The sequence below is a fragment of the Theobroma cacao genome, chromosome 7, assembly GCF_053813885.1.
Source record: "Theobroma cacao isolate CCN51 chromosome 7, ASM5381388v1, whole genome shotgun sequence".
In the NCBI taxonomy this organism is placed as follows: domain Eukaryota; kingdom Viridiplantae; phylum Streptophyta; class Magnoliopsida; order Malvales; family Malvaceae; genus Theobroma; species Theobroma cacao.
Genome location: NC_142645.1, coordinates 37,302,596 through 37,324,292, shown reverse-complemented (window position 1 = coordinate 37,324,292; position 21,697 = coordinate 37,302,596). Strand labels below are relative to the sequence as shown.

The following is a 21,697-nucleotide window of genomic DNA, read 5'->3' as shown; positions in this document are numbered from 1 at the left end:
ACATGAGGGGTTTAAAGGAGCTAAAACAATTGCATGGTTTTGAGAAAATGAATGCATCATGATTTCGATAAACATTCCTTATGGTATGCTTGTTCCCATCTTGTTCACTCACTGAGTATTGTACTCACGTTTTATAAAAATTCATGTTTTCAGATCAGGTGACTGTTGGACCCTAGATCGAGGAGTCCCCATAGTGCATCTCCTGGGTATGTGTCTAGCATTCGATAGTAATCCCTTTTATTGTAAATGTCTCCGCTGGAAGTCATGGGTCCTTTTATAGTGTGAATACAATCTAACAATGTGAATATGTGTATGCAATGTAAATTGCTAAATACATGACTAGTGTAGTGCATGTATATTATTATCGATAATGCCATTATGTTTTGGCTATGTTCACACCCGGAAAAAGGTGTGTGTGTGTATGCATGATATGATAAATTTGTTAAGCAAAGATAAATGGATAGGCTTGCTTGGGCTTAGTGAGCTATGCTCATTGAGCTCATGCGCTGGTCATAGCCCGAGAAATTGGGTCATGACAGCTGTTCATGTCACTCGTTGGCATAGCGGAATGTTGTTGGTGTTGGTCTCGTATAACTGCTGACTAGGGAACCAAGGGTCATGGGTTGTTGCCCCATCACTACCTCAAAGGGACTTTTGCTTGTGGACTCCTACTGTTGTAGGCTGTAGCTGAACTAAGCAACATTTAACAACTTAGGCCAATTCTTCTAAGTGTTGTGAACGAAGCACCGTAAGTATGTCTCAAGCAAGTGGTTTGCCTGCTCAGTCTAGCCATCCATTTAGGGTTGTAGGCTGGTCGAGAAATAGAGCTTGGACTCTAACAACTTGAACAACTCGGTCCAAAGCTTGCCAATGAATCTCCCATTTTGATCACTCATCAGGCTCTCAGGCACACCCCATAATTTCACCACATAATCCATGAACGCTCGACTTGGCTCCTCAATTAGGCATTGCTTGGTCATTGGTACAAATGTCCTTCGCTTGCTAAACTTGTCCACCACAACCATAATAGCACCATAACCATCAGTAGTGGGAAGGTTAATAATAAAATCCAAGGATACAAATTGCCATGGCCAATCTAGCAACTCTAAGGGCTTAAGCAAGCCTACTATTTGTTGCTACTCACCTTTGTCTTACTGGTAAACTAGGCATATCTGCACATAGGCCTCCATATCCTTGGTCAACTTAGGCTAATAGTAGACCTAAAACCTGCGCGTCTTACACTCATGCACATATTGCATTAGGTCTCATGCTATCGAGTATCACATTAGTCCGTCATAGATCTTAGGCAGAATATCATCTCGTGCTTGGCTGATTGTGGCTAGTGTTGCCTTACAACTCAAGGCATCCACAACTATGTTCGATATGCCTGGCTTGTACTCCATGTCAAAGTCAAACTCAGCCAAGAACACCTGCCACTGTGCTTGCTAGGGGGTTAACTTTTTTACGTCTTGAAAAAACAGTTGGCCACATTGTCCGTCTTCACCATGAACCTTGACCCCAATAGGTAAAATTAAAAAGAGTTAGATGGTGAGAGAGAAAAATTGGAAGTACGGATGGGGAGAAATTGTAATGAATTGTTTAATTTTATTAGAATAGTTTCAAGGGTATTTTTGTCAAGTCATGGCTAAATATGGTTAAAAACAATTAAATTTATTTTGATGGTTATTTGTGAAATGCCCTTATCATGAGGGTTATTCCTTACAATTTTCTCTATATATTAATATATAATATTTTATATATATTAAGAAGAATTGATAGTAAACTTAATTAATAATATACTTAATGTATTAGTTTATTATATATACGTATACAAATCATAATCATAACAATTTAATATTAGTTTTATTTATTTATTTATTTATAAATTGATATTAATATAAAATTACAAGTTATATATTTGAATTGATATAACTTATATGTTAATTATTTAATATATGATAGTAAATATCCTATATATTAATATATTATAATTATTGCACCTTAGTAATGTTTCGTAATATAAAATGTTATGAATATATATATATAATTCTATAAATATATTATATACATACATTTAATTTTTGCATAAGTATTATTATAACTTATATTAAACTTTATTTATATGATTACACTTAATAACTTTATTAGTTATCACATTAGTTTTTATAACATATTGTTTATAATTAGTTATTATTAATACAAACTGTGATATAAAATATTATAAAATATAAATTGTATCATTAATTTCATATATATAATAAAGTAATATTATATATATACATATATTTAATTTATACATAACCATTACTATAACTTATAATAGACTTTATCTATACAATTACACTTAATAACTTTATTAGTCATCATCTTAGTTTTTATAACATATTATTTAGAATTAGTTATTTTTTATACAAATTTTGTTATAACAACTAAAACACTATAACATATAAATTTTGTCATTAATTATATATATAATAAAATAATATTATATATATACAAATATTTAATTTATACATAAGTATTATTATAATTTATAATAAACTTTATTTATACAATTACACTTAATAACTTTATTAATTATCATCTTAGTTTTTATAACATAATGTTTATAATTAGTTATTATTTATACAGACTTTGATATAAAACATTATAACATTATAGTTTTATTTTGTAGATGTTAATTTTATTATTTTTTACTTTTTGTTTTGTTGAATCATGAACGTTAATTTGATAGTTTATGTAAAAAGACATAATTATGTGAGTGAAGGAACAAATGTATTTTTTTATATTTAGATTATTTGTATATTTTATAATTATATATGAAGTTTATAAATTTTAATATTGTAATTTGTAAAAAAAAATTTGTGATAAAATTTTGATCTATTAGTTCAAAATCAAACCTATCGAACTAATTCTGTGTTTGATCAGTTTGGTAATTTTTTTAACAATGTTTAATCTATTTGACCTTTAGATATGGCATACGAAACCATCCAAATTATTTATTTGCTCACCCCTAACCACTAGTTAAATAGGTGAGCTTGAACTTATGTTTTCAAGGTGTCGCTCTGGCTTGATTGGGCTCGACCCATGATCACTAATATTGGGTTGACACTTTTATAATTTACCTCCTATTAAATAAAAAAGAGCATTCGAATAGAAAAACAAAAAAAAATAATTTAAAGAACTTTACACATAATACAAAATATTTTTAGATGACAAAATGCATGTATCTACATCAATGAAGGCAAATTATATTATAATTAGTGCATAAAAAAACATATCAAATAAAATATAAAAAATAAATGCAAAAATTTATTAATACATTTTTCAATTATTAATGTGAGCAAGGGTAGCATAACAAAGGTGTAACTGCGACAACTAAATCCTTTGATAGCGAGAAGCAGTAGAAGGAGAAGAAAGAAACAGGCGTTTGGGGGGAGATAAGATAACAGAAGAGGGCTGGGGTACAAAAAGACATGGCATTGCAGTGTTGGACATCTCATGCCTTGTTCTTAACCTTTACACAGCCCAAAAACCATGGAAGAATACACGATGTTATCAGAATTCCAAGAAAAGCACCAAAATTCACTTGCCTTGTGAACATTGGCCTTGCCGATATTGCTCAAGTCGCCCATAACAAGGTGTTTTTGCTATTACTTATTTGCTGGGTGCTCAACTTTTTAAATTTTTCATCTTTGCTAATGCTGTCGAAGGTGCTGGTGGCCGCCGCTGTGTCAGCGGCAATTGGGCAGCTCTCAAAGCCAGTCACTTCTGTCATTCTCTACGGCAAAGATTTCAATTTCAGGACTGCTTTCCAGGCTGGAGGCTTCCCTTCTACCCATTCCTCCGTAATGCACCTTTTGCCTTGCTTTCTCTTTGGTAACACGAATCATTCATTACTTGAATTTCTTTCTCACCCTTTTTTACCATTAAGATTTTACCCTCATCTCTGTATGGACAGTCTGTCGTGGCTACTGCAACTTCTCTTGCTATCGAAAGGTTGTTGCTGTCATCTCACCCAGTTTGCTAACATTTTGAAACAAACTAATTTTAGTTTATGCCAATTTCTTTCTTTCAAATTCCTTTATTAATATATTGCAGGGGTTTCTCTGATTCGATTTTCGGGCTCTCCTTGGTCTATGCTGGCCTTGTCATGTATGATGCTCAGGTATGCACATGCTCTGTGTGGTTTTTGCCTGTGTAATATAGTTTGAACATTGCTTCCTTACTATTTTTGTTTATATGCTACTGCTCCAAGTCCCAGACCATGATTTTATTTGTTGGATATTGCAATCTTTGTGGCCTGTTATGCTTTGCAAAGTTTTGTTCAGTCATACTTGACATTCGTTTTTATTTTTTTTACCTCTTTCAATGATGTTGATTTTAATGAAGAATTTGGCCTGTATTATGTGAAATGTGAATGTGAACTGGAATGCAAATTCTTGGCAGTAGCAGTAGACACTACTACTATAAATTCTAGTTTTATGGGATCATAATTGTGTCAGAATGTTGATTTTAAGGTAGCAGCATAACCCCTTAAAGTTCAATTTTCAAGAAGTTGAAGCCTTTGACTTTGTAAATATGATGCTGATTCAATTCCCTAGTTTCCTTACTGTTGGTCTACCTATCCTATCTGCAAGATAACTAAGTCAATCTTGATGAGCTAACTCTACCAGATCTGGTGTTGCATGCTTTGGCTAGTGAATATTGAACTGAGTTGATTGAATTGACAGTATACCATGTTTGAGTCTTTTATCAGCTGTAAATTTTTTGCTTCACTCATGATACCAAGGTGATTAGAGATTATTGCAGATTCTAGGTCAAAATTCTTAAAAAAATCCCTAAGCTTCTGACAGAGGGATCTTTACAAGTTACACCTAATGTTGATTGCACCACATTATCACATGAGAAATAATACTGATAATTCTCTGATAATCATTTAATGCCTCAGTAGGATGATTTCATCAATATATCTATGTCTTTATCGATACATAATACATCCTTTATACCTAGGTGATTAAAGTTCATTGCAGGCTTTAGGTCAAAATTCTTTAGAAAAATCCCTAATCTGACCGTGGGATCTTTAGAAGTTACTAGATGATCACAAGAGAAATAATATTGATAATTCTCTAATAATTACTCAATGTCTTATTAGAATGAATATATATATATATATATATATATATATATATATATATATATATATATATATATGTATGTATGTATATATATAGGAGGGGGATCAAGGTATACCGGTGTGAAATTAATTAGTTTTACATCTTTCTACAATTAATAATTTAGCACTGATGGTTGGATTTATCAACCTACGTGTGCTTGCCATGCATGTAATATTTCAATTCTATTCGATATTACTGTCCTATCTAATGAGAATACTATTTTAAAATATATATTTAATGGTAAAAAATTTATTGTATCAAACAAATAGTTAGATATCTTTAATTAACTTGAAATTTGGCATGCATGATTTACGTGAATACTGTATGAAATTCAACAGTTAGATTGATCAAATATGAATTGTATGAAAAGATATGGAAGGGTGTAAAACTAAATTAGTTGTACACTGGTGTAAGTGGATCCCTCCTCATGTTATATATATATATATTTATATTCCTAGCATTCCTAGTCCATTAAGGATTGTAACAAATAATGAGACTCTAATTTGAAACTATCGGATTAGGAAACTGGCAAACCTGACTTAAACAACTTCTAGATTAGAAATAAAAGCCAATTACATCGGGAAAATCGAAAGCAAGATTCTAGACTCATAATCTGTAATGTCCAGCCAAATTGGATGATTATAGAAATAACCTTGAGTCTTAAAATTCAAGAAAATGTAAAATAAAATAAAAACCTGGAACCTTAACTTAAAGGAAACATGAAATTTAGACCAAAAGCTGTAAAATAAAAGGACAATAAAGTCCTAGATAATTTAATCCCTCAACTAGCATATGTCCACCCTACATCAATTTCTTCTACCTCTTCCTCTTACACTTTTTCCTGTACCTCTTCCATGCCTACCACCTCTAAAAGATCAACGTTAGTATTGAGTATGTGCTGATGGTCTCTTTTCAGCATTTTTGGAGTCAAGAGTGAGCTTGGATTGGAGAGCACTCTCAATTGGTTTGTTGGAATATCATGCCAACCTTTGCTCATTGGATTTCAACGTGCTCATAAACTCCTGAACGCTTAAAGTGGAGAGGTGTTTTGTATTTTCTATTGCAGCCTCTGTAGGATCAAATTTCTCTTTATACTAATAAATAATTTCCTTGCAATATGATCATCTTCTATAGAACCACCATAACTGTCCATTTGATCAATAAACTCCATAAGTCTACAAAAATAATCATTCAAATTCTCAATTCTCATTCATTTTCATATTTCCTGAACTTCTTCTCAAAGATTGTAGGTTGATAGCTTTTACGTGCTCGTCACCTTGGAACTCTTGTTAAGAATGTCCCCTGCCTCCTTTTTTCACCTTGCTCTCATGATTCTCAAATAAAAAGCAGCTGAGACATCTCTTTGTGTCATGCGAAGAACACCGGCATTTGTTGGTTTCTTCCTCTTCAGTCCCCCTTTTAAGCAGTAGTCAACGGCATCGTTAATTAAATTCTTCATATCTGTTGTCAAGAAACTTAAGAACATCCGAAGTGAGAAATCAAGTTTCCTTTTTTACACCACATAAAACATAAATTTCACCCTCAAATAGGGAACATTAGAATTATTAAATATTGTAGTGGTTGATGAATTATTTGAACTAGCTGTGACTTCAACTATCAAATCTCCTTTCCTTTCATGTTTTGTAACTCCCTTTTCCTCAGATTGCAGCTCTGATGCCGGTATTTGGCTGGTTAAAAGACACTTTTGGACATGAAAAACACTTGAAAATAGATGGTTTCATGAAGCAAAACATTGCTGCCATTTAAGTTTAAAAACAGAACATAAACATGCAGGGGGCCTTGTACAATCTGTTTTTTATTGATACTTTATCTCACTTTTACAGTAGCATATAGAATATGGTATTACCCCAATTATGGCATCTAATTTTGCCAAGATCCCAGAATCAAAACCCTTCAACATAACATATGTTAAACTTTATATGGACAAAACTTTACTAACATGAACAGTAATTAGTCTTTTAGTGCACATTACAGACCAACTAAAATTAATAAAAACCACCAAGGAACAAATGTTTCCTTCCTATCCACTCCAATCTTTGCACAAGAGTCTTTAATCTGGTTGGTTTCTCTAAAAACATTCCAAATGAAAACACACTGGTGTAGTAGAAAGGTTTAAGGCAAGTAGGGCTTGACTGGGTTGATTGTGTTTGGAACAATAGAAAGATGATAGGATTTTAAAGAAACCTCTTGAATAAAAATTTAGAATAAACAAAATAATAATAAAAATGACAAGTCTTCGATCAAAGATCACCTATTTATACTAGCTAAGATAAATTTTAATCAAATAGTAATCTTAATGTTAAATAAAGACTTAAAATACTAAAATCCTAATAAAGATAAGAAAAGAACCCCAAATTAAATAGAATAAAGAAAAAATGAAATCCTAAACCAACTAAAATACTAAATAAAATAGATTTCTAAATGCTCCTGCATCATTCCACTCAGGTCAGAAAATGGATTCGGCTCCTATGAGTAGGCCTTGACATACTTCTCGTAGATGTTTGTATCCACTCGTTTCAATTCATCTTTAGCAATCCAAGTGCTTTCATTAGCAGGTTTACCAAACCACTTTACCAAAAATCGTTTAAACGGGTTCTCTCATCTAGATCGAACCTCTTTCACATCTAACACTTCTTCAATAACTTCAGCCTTAGAAATTGAAAGGTACTGAACTTGATCGTCTATAGTAGATGCAATCCCATCAAATCCATCAAATAGATACAAGTCCGAAATATTGAAAATAGGACTGATTTGTAACTCAAGTGGCAACTCAATTAAGTAGGCATTTGAACTGATTTTCTTTAGCACCTTACAAGGTTCAAATTTTCTAAACTTGAGCTTGTGATAAGTACCCTTAGGAAATCTTTCTTGCCTCAAGTGCACAAATACTTGATCACCTTCCTTAAATTCCTACCTACGACGATGTTGATTTGCAGCTAAAGAATATGCTGCATTGCTCGCTTTTAAGGCAGCTTTTACCTCATCATGGATCTTTCGAATTTGATCAGCAAATAACTCCCTTTCATCACTCACTCTAGCTTCTTGTGGTAATGGCACCAAATCAAGCACATGCTGAGGTTTTAATCCATACGCATCCTCAAATGGTGTCTTCTTTGTGCTTTGAATGACAGAATTGTTGTAGGCAAATTCAGCTTGAGGTATGACTAAATCCCAAGTCTTTGGGTTATTTCGTATAAGACATCTTAACATATTACCCAAATTTCAATTCATAACTTCTGTTTGACCATCTGTCTGCAGATGGCAAGTACTAGAATATTTCAATATTGTCCTAAATTTCCTTTACAAAGTTCTCCAAAAATGTCCCATAAACTTCCATCTCTGTCAGAAGCAATGGAAGTTGGAATACCATGTAGTCTTACAATCTCATGAAAGAAAATTCAGCAATATAAATTGCATCGGAAGGCTTAAAACACGGAATAAAAAGTGCCATTTTTGAAAAACGATCCACCACCACAAAGATAGAATCAAACCTTTTTGCTGTCTTTGGAAGTCCCAAAACAAAATCCATACTCAAATAAATCCATGGTGCATCCGACTCAAGTAAAGGAACATATAAACTTGTGTTTTGAGCACTACTTTTACCAAATAAGCAAGTTGGACATCTTTTCACCAACCTTTCCACATCTCGGCTCTTTTTTGGCTAATAATAAAAATTAGCCACCATTGCCAAAGTCTTGTCTCTACCAAAATGTCCTCCCAAACCATTCTTATGGAGTTTTTTTATTAATATGCTCCCTTAAAGATTCTTTTGGAATGCACAACTAGTTACCTTCGAATAAATAATCTTCATGCAATCTATAAGGTAAATTCCCAACTTGTGATGAACCTTGCAGATCAGCTATATCTTGCTGAAATAAGGATCAGAACCATACTAATTTTTAAGTCCCTCAAAGCCTATGTCTTGTGTGCTCATAACTGATAATAGCACATATCGCCTACTCAAAGCATCAGCCACAGTATTAGATTGTCCAAATTTATATTTTAGTAAGAAATTAAATTCATCAAGGAAAGAACTCCATTTGGCATGTCGATCATTAAGCTTTTTCTGTGAATGCAAATGCCTTAAAGCTTGATGGTCAAAATGAACAACAAATTCACGATAGGCCAAGTAGTGCTGCCAAGGACGAATAGCCCTTACCAAAGCATAGAACTCTAGGTCGTAAGTCGAATAACGTTGTCTAGTGTCCGTCAACTTCTCACTAAAAAACTCTACAGGCCTTCCATCTTGACAAAGAACTACTCCAATTCCTTGTACAAGATGATCATCAATTTCCTTTATCTCCTTATCATATTCATCATAAATTGGTTCTAACTCTTCCCACTCTAAATAATCCTCGACATGTAACTTCCACCATTTAAATCAAGGACATGTAGTAACCGACCTTCTAATCCAACTCTTGCCACTTGATTTGCAAGCCCATCTTCATGAAAGGGGCTTTCGTTCTCAAATTCATCATCATCCTATAGATCTTGAATCTCAAGGGGGGTTGTGGTCACCTTTTAGATTCTCCATTCGGGCTTCCACTGGTTCCTGACACTACAAGGCTTGCTCAACCTGGGTCAAGTCATCAATCATTCTCCACATTTCAACCAACTCAATTTGTTGGGGCTGGTTTTCTCTACCTCGACCTTTTTCTTGGCCAACCATAGTCTCCTAGATTAAAATCCTTATAGGTTAGTAGGATCGTTTGTTGTGATACCACTTTGGTGTAGCGAAAAGGTTTAGAGTGATTAGAACTCAACAATTAGGGCTTAACTAGGTTGATTATGCTTGGAACAATAGAAAAACAATAGGTTTTAAAGAAACCTCTTGAATAAAAATTCAAAATAAACAAAATAACAATAATAATAATAATAACAATAATAATGATAAGTTCTTTATCAAAGATCACCTATTTGTACTAGCTAAGATAAATCATAATCAAATGGTAATCTTAATCATAAATAAAGACTAAAAATACTAAAATCTTAATAAAGATAAGAAAAGAATTCCAAACTAAATAGAATAAAGAAAGATAAAATCCTAAACCAACTAAAATACTAAATAAAATAAAATTCTAGATGCGTCTACATCACGCACCAATGGTATCCTCATTCAATCAATTTCCTAAAACAATCCCAATAATTTCTCAAGACTTGTTGTCAATGGAAGATGTGTTTTTCCTCATATCTAGTATGTAGACATGGTGAAATATATCATGGGTTTGGTTAAGAGATATAGAGGCATTGATATGTCATTGTGATGCCAAGGTATTGTAAGACACTTGGGCATTGTGAAAGACACCAATTGTGCCGAGGTTAGAAACCCCACTAAGGTGATTCACTAATCTTTGCAAGGTTAAAAATCCAACTAAGGTGAAAAATAGCCAAAATCCGACTTTTGTTGGCTAGGCCAAAAATACTAAAAACCTCTTACTCTTTGAAAAGAGTTTAGAGAAATAAGCACTCTTGCTTAGGAAAATATTCTTTATTAACTCTCAATTTGAATATCTTATAACTAAACCTAAGGGTCTGATTTATAGTATTATAGGCCCACATCCTAATGAACTTTAAGCCAGTCATGTTTTATTTAGGAATAGAACATTTATTTTATTTAAATCTCTTGTTAATTATTTTAATTATATTAGACAACTAAAAGTAGAGTTTTATTAGGATGTGGGCTTATAATACTATAAATAAGACCTTTAGGCTTAGTTATAAGACATTCAAGTTGAGAGTTAATAAAGAATATTGACCCTTAAGCTTAGTTATAAGATATTCAAGTTGAGAGTTAATAAAGAATATTGACCCTTAGGCTTAGTTATGAGACATTCAAGTTGAGAGTTAATAAAAAATATTTTCTTAAGTAAGAGTGTTTATTTCTCTAAGCTCTTTTCAAAGAGTAAAAGTTTTAGTATCTTTGGCCTAACTAATCAAAGTGGGATTTTGGCTATTTTTCACCTTAGTGGGGTTTTCAACCTTGTCAAAATTGGTGAATGAGCCCTTTTATTGGGAAGTTTGTTGTGGTTTATTTTGATAATATTTTGGTGTATAATAGAAGTCAGAAAGAGCATTTGGAACATTTACGGCAGATCTTTAAAGTACTTCGAGGCCAAAAGCTTTTTACTAACTTAAAGAAGTGTGAATTTATAACAAACAAAGTTATCTTCTTGGGGTGTGTTGTTTCAAGCCAAGGGATTGAAGTGGACCAAAGCAAAGTTGATGCTATTTTCAATTGGCCAGTTTCAAAGTCACTTCATGATATTTGAAGCTTTCATGAATTGACCTCTTTTTACCAGCGTTTCATCAAAAACTTCAATTCTGTTGTTGGTTCGCTTAATGAGTACCTACTCCTATATCACATTGTATTTCAAACTTTTCCCAGATCTAGTGTCAAAATCTGGACCATCTTCTCATTCATGATATGAAATGCTGCAGACATGAATTTTTACATTAAAGTTTCTGGTCTCATTAAGAAAGTGCCTGTGCAGCCTTGTTAAGTCATTTTTTTAAGGTCATCAAAATATATGCTTCTAAGGGCCACAAATGTTCGTGTTCAGTGGAGTTGTCCCAATATTCCTTTGCTTTGAGATTGAAGTAGACTCAAGAAGCCTTTCCTAACGAAATTAGTACTCCGGCTTTTTATGGCGATAGCTTTTTTGAAAAATATTTTCCGAACATTTTGGAGTTTGGTAGGAGATACAAAGAGAGAAGTTGAAAGGTGTACCTTTTGTTGCTGGCTTTTCCTCGTTTCCAGTTGAGTATTTTGGGTGAAACTTGATACTTCTCAGTAATTGTTGGGAACTGTGATTCTGAAAGAATAAACTACCACGCTTGGATCAGAGCTAGGTAGAATTGCAACCATTACAACATAGACAAGACTAATAATTTTGGTTGAGAGGCAAATGTGATATCAACAATCATGTTATGCATGGTGTAGAGGGTTCTTTCGGTTAGGGAGAGAGGGCGTGTTGCAATGAGTGATTCGGGATGCACTAGAGGCGGTAGAGAGGAAGACTGGAGCAGTCCTTGAAACGTAAGTGTTATGGGTGGCAGGTGGTGAGGGATGAGAAAAGGTGGAATAGGCGGCGGATAATGACAATTGGGAAAAGCTGAAAAGAAAGAATGCTTGGAAGAATCTAGAGAGAGCTTTTCAAAGTAATCTCTGTTGGGTGTCTCCCAAAAAATCCCCTCTTACCTTTCAAGTTCTCATATTTATACTGAGTAGGAACGCTTTCTTAGGAGTTGTTTAGGGGAGCACGTTCAATCATGGGAGAACGTGCTTGTCATGGAAAAACAGTTAAAGAACGATTTACAAGATATTAAAAGAATGATCACGTAATTAGGTAATGGGCGTAAGTTTTGGGTAAATGGAGCAGTAGCATTTGAAAGTGCGTCACATGTATTTTTAAGGAGTAAGGTAAGAGAAAAGGGTAAAGCACATGCACTTCAAGGAAAGGTTAAGAGGAAGTTCTCTTAACTATCTTCATATCTGAGTCACCAAGCCAAACTCTCTAGAACATCCCAAATTTGAAGATAACTATGAATCCTGCCATTTATTCTGAGTTACTTTCACTTCTCCATACAAATAGCTATTCTATGCTTGTTTCTGTGTGCTTCCACGCTTGAAACGCCTCTGGGAGCTTCCACGCTTGGAACGCCTCTGGGCGCTTCCACGCTTGGAACACCCTAGGCGCTTCTGCACTTGGAACGCCCTTGGGCGCTTCTGTGTTTGGAACACCCTAGGCGCTTCCATGCTTGTAACACCCTTGATGTAATTTTACTGTAAAGAGTACTTTAAAAAATAATAATTAACCAAAATTGAGCATCTACACATGGAACGACAATTTAGGTTGTTAATCCTCTTACATTACTTCCAGTATGAGGATGCATTTGCTGTTAATCTAAATGTACATCTGAAATTCTTGAGAAAATAGGAAAGAAAAAAATGTAAGGAAGGGACAAAATTCTTATGCACTAGGTTCCTTAGAAGTCACACTTATTAAGGTTGATTGCATCACACAATCATAACCACACTTAGTTGTTTTCCATCAAGCTATGTTTGAAGGATACAAAAAGTAAAGAGATCAAATCTTGCAAGAAGGATGGGTCAGAAGGACATGGTGAGCAGTAATAATACATAGACACTGTCTTTGGTGTTACTTAGGAAACTGTATTTTTGTGCAGCATTAAAGGGCTATGTATACATGCATATATTGAAAGTGTACTGATAAATCCTCTATGCAGGTTCATTTTGCAATTCTATATTTCTATTTCCTTTATGATTGACAGGTCCTGCTTTATTTTAGTTTAATGCTTATAGAAGAAAGCATATTGATTTAGCGGGTGGAAACCTCATAAAGCCTTGTTCTATACATTGTTTATCAGAAAGCTTTATGTACACCTCTTCCTAACATATACTGAATCAGTATTTTCAAAAATATGATCCTTTTTTTAGCTAAAACATCTGTCTAAAATACTGTCATATATGTCTCAGGTAAGTGTTCATGCTGTATGTTTATAAATAACTTCGTTATCTGTTAGAAAAGCAATCTATTAACATCTTTACAATTGATTAGCGTTTGCATCATGGCAGTCCAGCTTATCAGCTGAGGAGTGCTCAGACAATTGAAAATGGCAGGAAATTTTGATTCTAGAGCTCTTTATTTTTCTGGATTTTATTTGTTGGCAGGACACTTTGGTCGAATGTGAAGTACTGATAGAGAGATAGGTGCTCCTTTTGTAGGGGGTGCGAAGAGAAGTAGGAAATCATGCAAAAGCTCTAAATACAGTGTTACCCAAGGGACAGGTTACCTCAGTTGTCTCCAAAAATAGAGATGATTTGATTGTTTCTCGAGACGAAAGCGTAGCCACCTTAAATGTTGAGAGGCTTGGTTCTCTCGTAATCACATCAGACAAAGAAGTAAGTCAAACTAATGAGGCAGTGGCATCTTCTGAGTTAGCAGCAGATGATGAAGGTTCGGAAAGTAATGCCTATAAGCCATTAATCCCATTAAAAGAATCAATTGGACACACAGAGGTTGAAGTTGTAGCAGGGGCATTGTTAGGTTTCCTTGTAAGCTTGGCAGTGTATTCGATAATGTGATCTTTTATTATGTATTGAACCTCATTTTTTATTCCTTTAACAAGTTCATTGCCAAATTGGGTTTTCCAAATTAACCATAAAAGAGTGGGGGATAGAGCACCTATATGAAGTTGTGTCCAGGACACTAGGTGCTTACAAATTAAATAGAAGCTTGTCCTTCTCTTTTTCCCTCCCCAAGCCAAGCCAACTTGTTTGGCCATTTCTCAAAACATTCTGTTCGTCGGTACTGATGGATGACCCATGGTGGGGTAGCTTTGCGTATTTGCAAGCCAACGTGAAAGAGATATTAAACATGATCAGTGACAAAAAAAATAAAGTAACTTGGGCGAAAAAAAAATTATATAAAAATTATACAAAATAACTCCAATCACGTGTTAAATACAAAATAAAAGTATTTTTTTTAATAATTATTACATATTAAGATTGGACATCTTCAATTGAACTTAACAGTCTTTCATAGAGTTGAAAGTGTTATTGACTCAATGTTAAAATTTTGAATAATTTTTTTTTCAATGAAAATGATCAATGAATTTTTAAGAAAATCATTTAACATTTTACTATGAGATATGTTCTTAACAAGTTTCATAATAGAAAATGCACGCTCTAATGTTGTAACTAAAAGAGTCAAGACAAGTAGAAAATTAGTTATTAACTAATTATAGTAGAGGCATTTCACCAAACAAAAAAATTATTGTAGGGTATAACTATGAAATTCTATAAAAGGTAAAGATGTATTTTTAAAATTTTAAAACTTTTAGAGAGATGGACCCTACTAGCCCCATTCCCTTCGCCATTGAACATGATCATGCTAGTATAGTGGGTACAGCTGATCAAAAATTTTGTCGATCAGTCTAAACCTTAATTTGACTCAATTCAAGCTCGAAATTTTTGTTAGATTTACCTATTCCAATTCAATCCAATTTGATTAGAAAATGTTAACAATTTCAACCCGTTCAACTTGATCCAAACTGATTCGTATTCAAATCGATTAAAATCTTTATCAACCTACATTCTTATTGAATTCAAAATTGATTTAAACCTAAATTGATCCAAACACGAACAACCCAGAACTAACTCGAAATGGCCTAAATTTAATTTAATATTACAATTTGTTTATCTTTTAAATGTTAATTAGATTACAACTAATAAATATAACACAAACTATTATTCTATTAATAACTTAAAGAGACAATAAAAATTTTAAATCCCTTTATACTCTTTTAGTTTGAAATTGAATATCCATATATGTTTTTTGAGCCGTTCCAAAATTATGTCCACTTATCATCTTTGAACACCTACAACTCTTTCTTTTTATGTTTCATATTAATTTTTAATAATTTTTTAACTTTTTATATTAAAAATTGTAGTTTATAAATGTCCTACTTTAAAAAAAAAAATAAAACAGTCTAAATATTTTTCTTAATTTTCATACAAGTCAAACATAAACATCTAATATATAATGGAGATATATTATTAATATAAACTATTAGTCTATGAGTAACTTAAGAAGATAATAAAAATAAAAAAAAAATTAATTTTCATTCAAGTCAAACGTAAACATCTAATATAGAATGAAGAGATATTATATTATATAAACTATTAATCGATGAATAACTTAAGAAAGATAATGAAAATGTAAAATCTCTATTTTTAAAAACAAAATCAAATTTAGAGATATATTACAATGGGAAACTAAGAATTTGAATAACTTAATTAAGGTTAATAAATTTGACTCGACCAGAATCATCTATCCAAATTCAACCCGATTTGACTTCAAAAGTCATCAACTTGACTTGGAAAACACTAAACCTGAATGACATGAACATTAAGCTCAAGATGACCTAAATCTGATGTAAAGCTAAAATAATTCAAACTAAAAGTGATATGAACATTAAGCTCAAGATGACCTAAATCTGATGTAAAGCTAAAATAATTCAAACTAAAAGTGATATGAATCCCAAACAACCCAAACTCAAATATAACTGGACCTTGACCCATCCAATTGCCTTCTTTACATGCCATGCTTTGATTGTTGTAGAAAGAAGAAGAAAAGCATTGCAAAGGTTGATCTTTATGCAGTATCATTGCATATCCATCAAACTCAAGCTAGATTAGTAGGCTTAGCGACTCAACCTATGAATCGTGTTGGTTTTTGTATTGGAGCAATATGCGATTAATCTGCTCAAAACTTATTTTGACATTTAAGTGGTTTTCATTTAACGCTATATTGTTTTTTTTTAAAAAAAAAATTTAGGGAAGGGATATGCAAATTCGCTCCTTGAGCAAGGAAATACAGGTACGTTTTTTTACTAAATACGCAAATAAGGCCCCGAACTATATCAAGAAAGTCAATTTAACTTCTATCCTTTTATTGCATTCAAATAAGCTCATAAACTTTTATTTGGGTCAAATAAACCTCTCACACTAACCGTTGACTAGAGGAAGTTATTCAATGCCACATCATCTTTCACATGACATGTTAATGTGTCATCTTGATGACATCAATGTCATGTGATATCAAAAATTATTGACTAGGAATTGAGATTTTCCTTTTTACCCATCCAAGTGTCCAAAAATTATTGGTTAGGGACTTGAAACAAAAAATTAAAAAAAAAGACTAATTACTTCAAATTGATTACCATCGTTTTTTAACTTATTACCATTTTCTTAATTGAAGTCCTCCTTCCTCACAAAAAAAAAAAAACTTCGCTTTCTTCAACATTCCCTAAACCCAACGTACGTTACAAGCATCATGTCCTTTCCCTGTCTGCAAATTCCTATTCCTATTCTAAAATTCATTCTTTGAGTAGTCTTGAATTTCAAAAACTGTGAAAGGTGTGAGAAGAAAATCTATTATTATTAGTAAATAAAATTCAACACCTGTGAAAGGTGTGAGAAGAAAATCTATTATTATTAGTAAATAAAATTCAACACCATCAAACTTCTCTTATAGATTTTAGGGAAAAGAAGAGCATCAGATTTCCCTTACAAATTTTAGAGAACAAAAGAAAAGAATTTGACTTTTTTTTACAAATTCTACAAAAGATAAGAGCATCAGATTTTTCTTACAAATTCTAGAGAAAAAAAAAGAAGGGTTTGACTCTCTTTTATTGTGAAACAACATTGCGTGTCTTTGCTAGTTTCAGTATTATAAATGTTATGTGTCCTACCTTTACTCTTCCTTTTCTCAAAATCATTTTTGGGTATTCTCGGATATCTCTACACCAACTTTCAATCAAGCAACAATCGCCTTACTCAAACTGAAAGAGTTGGATTAGGTTTTTTTTGTTAGGAAGGATGGATTCAATTAAAAAGATCGTAATTAGTTAGGAAACGATGATAATCAATTTGAAATAAATAGGTTCTTTTTTTAAGTTTTTGTTTCAAATTTCTAACTAATAATTTTTGGACATTTGGAAGGGAACAAACCTAATTATGAGTCACTAATTTTTGGTGCCACATGGCATTGACATCATTAAGATGACAAGTCAACATGCTACGTGGTAAATAACGTGACATCAAAAATGGCTAATTGTACCATTGACTAATGGACGTTAGTCAATAGTTAGTGAGAAGGGCTTATTTGTGTGAGACCCTGTCAAGCTCGATTAAAAGACGGTATTGTACCAAGTGGTACAACTAAGTTAAATCGAGCCTTGAACTAGTTCAAATAGAAATTCTAAGAGAAAATTGAAAATTTTGAAACCCACAGAATCGCTTAGAATAGTGATTCGGAGTTCAAGGTCCAATTTGGAGTCCATGAGGAAAATTGACCGATTAGGGACAAAACGGTCATTTTACCATTTGATGATTAAATGGAGATTTCTAGCCAAGATTTGATCACATTTGGCCAAGAATAATTATATGAAATATAATTATGATTATTGGAGTATAAAATGATGTTTAGCAATGAAAAATTGTGATTCTCGATATTTTTGGAATACAAGAGCAAAATGGTAATTTTGTCACTAGAGGACTAAACGGGAATTTTTTAAAAAATGATTTTTTTGCCCCATTTGGTTAATATTGATCAATATTAGGTTGAAAAGTAGAAATAATGTGATTCCGGTACATTTAGGAGTATAGGGGTAAAAATCGTAATTTTTTCGTCCCGGGGGCAAATCGATAAATTTTTTGCCCCAGCACTTGTCAAGACCAAAGGATTATAAATGTGGTAGGATTGGATAAATACCAGAATAATTGTGGTGAAAAATTAAGAAGAAAAAGTCAAAAAGTTAAAAATTGGGCCAATAAGCATGTGAAACGTGGCATGCTTGATTATTTTATTATTTTCTATAGAAATCAGCCCATTAAATCCCCAATTCTCCCACCATATTCGGCCTAGACAACCAGCAACAAGAAAAAAGGAAGAACAAAGGGAAAAACAAGAAAACCTAGGTGAAAATTCAAAGAAAAAGTGAAGAAATCAAGAAAACAAGCTAGGTAAGTTAAAATTTCTTTAATTCTCCTTGATACCTAGCTTACCCATGCTTTTGTTCTTGATTTCCATGGTTGAATATTGAGTTATCATGATGAATTCAATTCTGAAAAATGGGTATGGAAGAGGAATTGTTGTTGGAATAATTTGATTTTAGATTATGTTAGTGTTTAGGGATAGTTAAGCATGGTTATGAACAAAAACACAAAAGAGATATTCAATTTCTCTAGGGTTTCTTGTTGGTCAAACCATGAGGGCTGAATATCAATGGGGGATTGTTTTTATTTCAAGGAAAATAGCTTGAAAAATGATGAATTAAGGTGAAACGGTTATGTAGAAAAACATTTCGGTGCTAGTGCACCAAATGATCGAATTTTTCTATAAGGAACTGTGAGGGTTCTAATGCTGAATTTGGCTTTATTTAAATGGTATGTGGTAAATTAAGGTATTAGAGGAAAAATGAATTAATTTAGAGGTGATTTGGACACAATCGCCAATTAATCAGGTGATCGATCAAATTTAATCGATTTTTGCATTTACATATCAAGCATTAGTAATTTAAATTAGTTTATATCAATTTAGGGACAATATAGTAAATTCCTCGACTTTGTTATTTGTCAAGGTAGTGAGACGTCCGAAAAAGGCAAAGGAATTGCGCTTGAGGACTATTAGTCCGAGTGCACCCGAAATCCGAATTTTCGACACTTGTGAGTGGACTGCCTATCAAAATTTTTTTGGGAATATGACTGTTTTGAACAAAGTGTTGAATGATTTTATGAAATTTTTCATGAAAATGAATGCCTTGGGAACAAGCTTTTGAGAAAAGGTTTATGTTATGAAATGTGGTTATTATGGATTTCTATGTGGCTGCATTATGTTGATATACATATATGCTTGAATATAATGTTGTGTAATTATGTTGACTCGGCTATGTGCGAGTAGAAAGTGCGCATAAGCCGAGGATGACCCGGTTATGTGCGAGTAGGGAGTGTGCATAACCCGGTGATGACCTAGCCATGTGCAAGTAGGGAGTGCGTATGAGCTGGTGATGATGATGATGGGTTGGTGAGATGATGATGATGGGTATATACGTATTTATATATATATATATATATATATATATATATATATATATATATATATATATATATATATATATATACATATGTAAATGTGTGTGTTATAGCAAATTGATGGACAATGATTTATGGTTGTAATGTACGTGAAATCTAACACATTGTACTTTGAGAATTTTCATGAATTTTATGTTGATTTTATTAGTTTAGCAGGATGACTTTTTGTTGAGTGAGGAAAATGTTTTTCTCGTTGCTTCGTTTTCGCTGCAGCGAAATTCATGCTTATTGCAGTGAGAAACTCTTGGGTTTGGAAGGGTTTTAAATAAGAATGAACTAAATTGCATTGTTTTGAAACAAGTGCATCATGATTTTAAATTCTCCCTAATTGTTGCTTGTTCGCTTCCTTGTTCACTCACTGGGTTTATACTCACCATTTTCAAATTAATGTTTTTAGATCACGAGACAGTCGATAATTAGGACGAGGTGTCCTTGTAGACCTATGTCCATCTTTTGGTAGGTGTCTCGGCATTCGGTAGCTGTATATTCATCCGAGTCCCTCTGCTGGAAGTCGAGTATTATTTTGTTATGTATAGATGAACTTAATGTAAATTTTAAATGAGTAATGTCAGTACGAGTTGGCAATGTATATCACTATTTTGATTCAAAGTTATGAAATATGACTTAATGATAATAGATGGAATTATGAGTAAGATAAATAATAGACTTGCTTGGGTTTAGTGGATTACGTCTATTGAACCCATGCGCTGGTCATGGCCCAGAATTTGGGTCGTGACAATTTGATCCAAAATAAAAGTTCAGAAACTTATTTGAATATAATAAAAGGATAAGGGTTAAATTGACTTTCTTGATATAGTTTAGGGGTTTATTTGGGTATTTGTCCTTTTTTTTTGAATGGCAAGAAATTATGTATTAATAAGTCAAGTTACAAGCATGTAAACTCCACAATCATCTAAACATAGAAAACAAGAAGAGAACCACAATAGATTCCCAAAAAAAAAAAAAAAGTCAATAGCAAAGACACACAAAGTTGGGCTAAAAAAAATACATAAGCAAAATAGACTAGCAAATGCACCATCAACAGGTCAACATAGCATAAGCAAAACAAAAGTAGAAGAATTTAGAAATTAGATGACAACAGAACCAGAAACAAAAGCATAGGCAACATGTCGAGAGACATAATCCCTGAATATGTAAATGAGATCAAACAATTGTTGGTGTTATGGGGGTTTTTATACGGTATTCAAGAATAGGCAAAATTGGCTTCAGGGCTAGCCTTTCAAATAGACATCCATCTTTAAGACTTATTTCACCCTCACCACTCAGTATGCAAAGAAGAATAATGTGAATAGTCTCGAGGATACAATGAAGCCAACGTCTAACTTTCGTATTGCACTTATGAAGTAAACCGCTAGATACACCCGAGGGTTTGCAAAGTTGTTTGGCCTTATAACTAACTTTCTACAGCAAGTAGATTATAAGGAATTCGGAATATCTTGAAGATGATGGGAACTTAAGTGTTTATGTTTATAATAAAACACAACACTTGCTCTTGCTCTCTTGCTCTTGTTTGCTTCTGATTTTTGGTGTGTCAAAATGGTTGGCATGCCCTTTGTATAGGCTTCCAAGTGTCTCTTCTTCAAGGACACAACCCTTTTATAAAGACACCTTTTTGTCTAAAAAGCATCTTTATGATTTTTGCCAACACAAATTTTAGATATAGTTATTATTTCAATAGTCATCTTATGAATAGATAACTCTTCATCTCATAAATTATAACCTTTAAGTTATTACTTGAAACAATAACTTTCCACTTTAACTTTTGAGCAATGGTGTCTTTTCAACATGTCTCCTAACTTTT

At 32.9% G+C, this 21,697-nt stretch overlaps 1 protein-coding gene across 1 annotated transcript; it reads left to right on the top strand.

Annotated features, from left to right (window-relative positions):
• The first annotated feature begins 3,359 nt into the window (after positions 1-3,359).
• On the top strand, positions 3,360-14,360 carry LOC18595005 (Acid phosphatase/vanadium-dependent haloperoxidase-related protein). The gene is made up of 5 exons (XM_007022735.3): positions 3,360-3,641; positions 3,714-3,848; positions 3,962-3,999; positions 4,102-4,168; positions 13,945-14,360. Exons 1-5 carry the CDS (start codon positions 3,477-3,479, stop codon positions 14,302-14,304), a joined length of 765 nt encoding a protein of 254 aa, XP_007022797.3. The 5' UTR covers positions 3,360-3,476; the 3' UTR covers positions 14,305-14,360.
• Positions 14,361-21,697: the final 7,337 nt, after the last annotated feature.

Bases quoted from the DNA above. Each gene is read 5' to 3' on its own strand.
- LOC18595005 (XM_007022735.3), top strand. From the start codon at position 3,477: ATGGCATTGCAGTGTTGGACATCTCATGCCTTGTTCTTAACCTTTACA. The intron at 3,642-3,713 runs GTGTTTTTGCTA...ATGCTGTCGAAG, and splicing joins CTCAAGTCGCCCATAACAAG to GTGCTGGTGGCCGCCGCTGT. The intron at 4,000-4,101 runs GTTGTTGCTGTC...AATATATTGCAG, and splicing joins ACTTCTCTTGCTATCGAAAG to GGGTTTCTCTGATTCGATTT.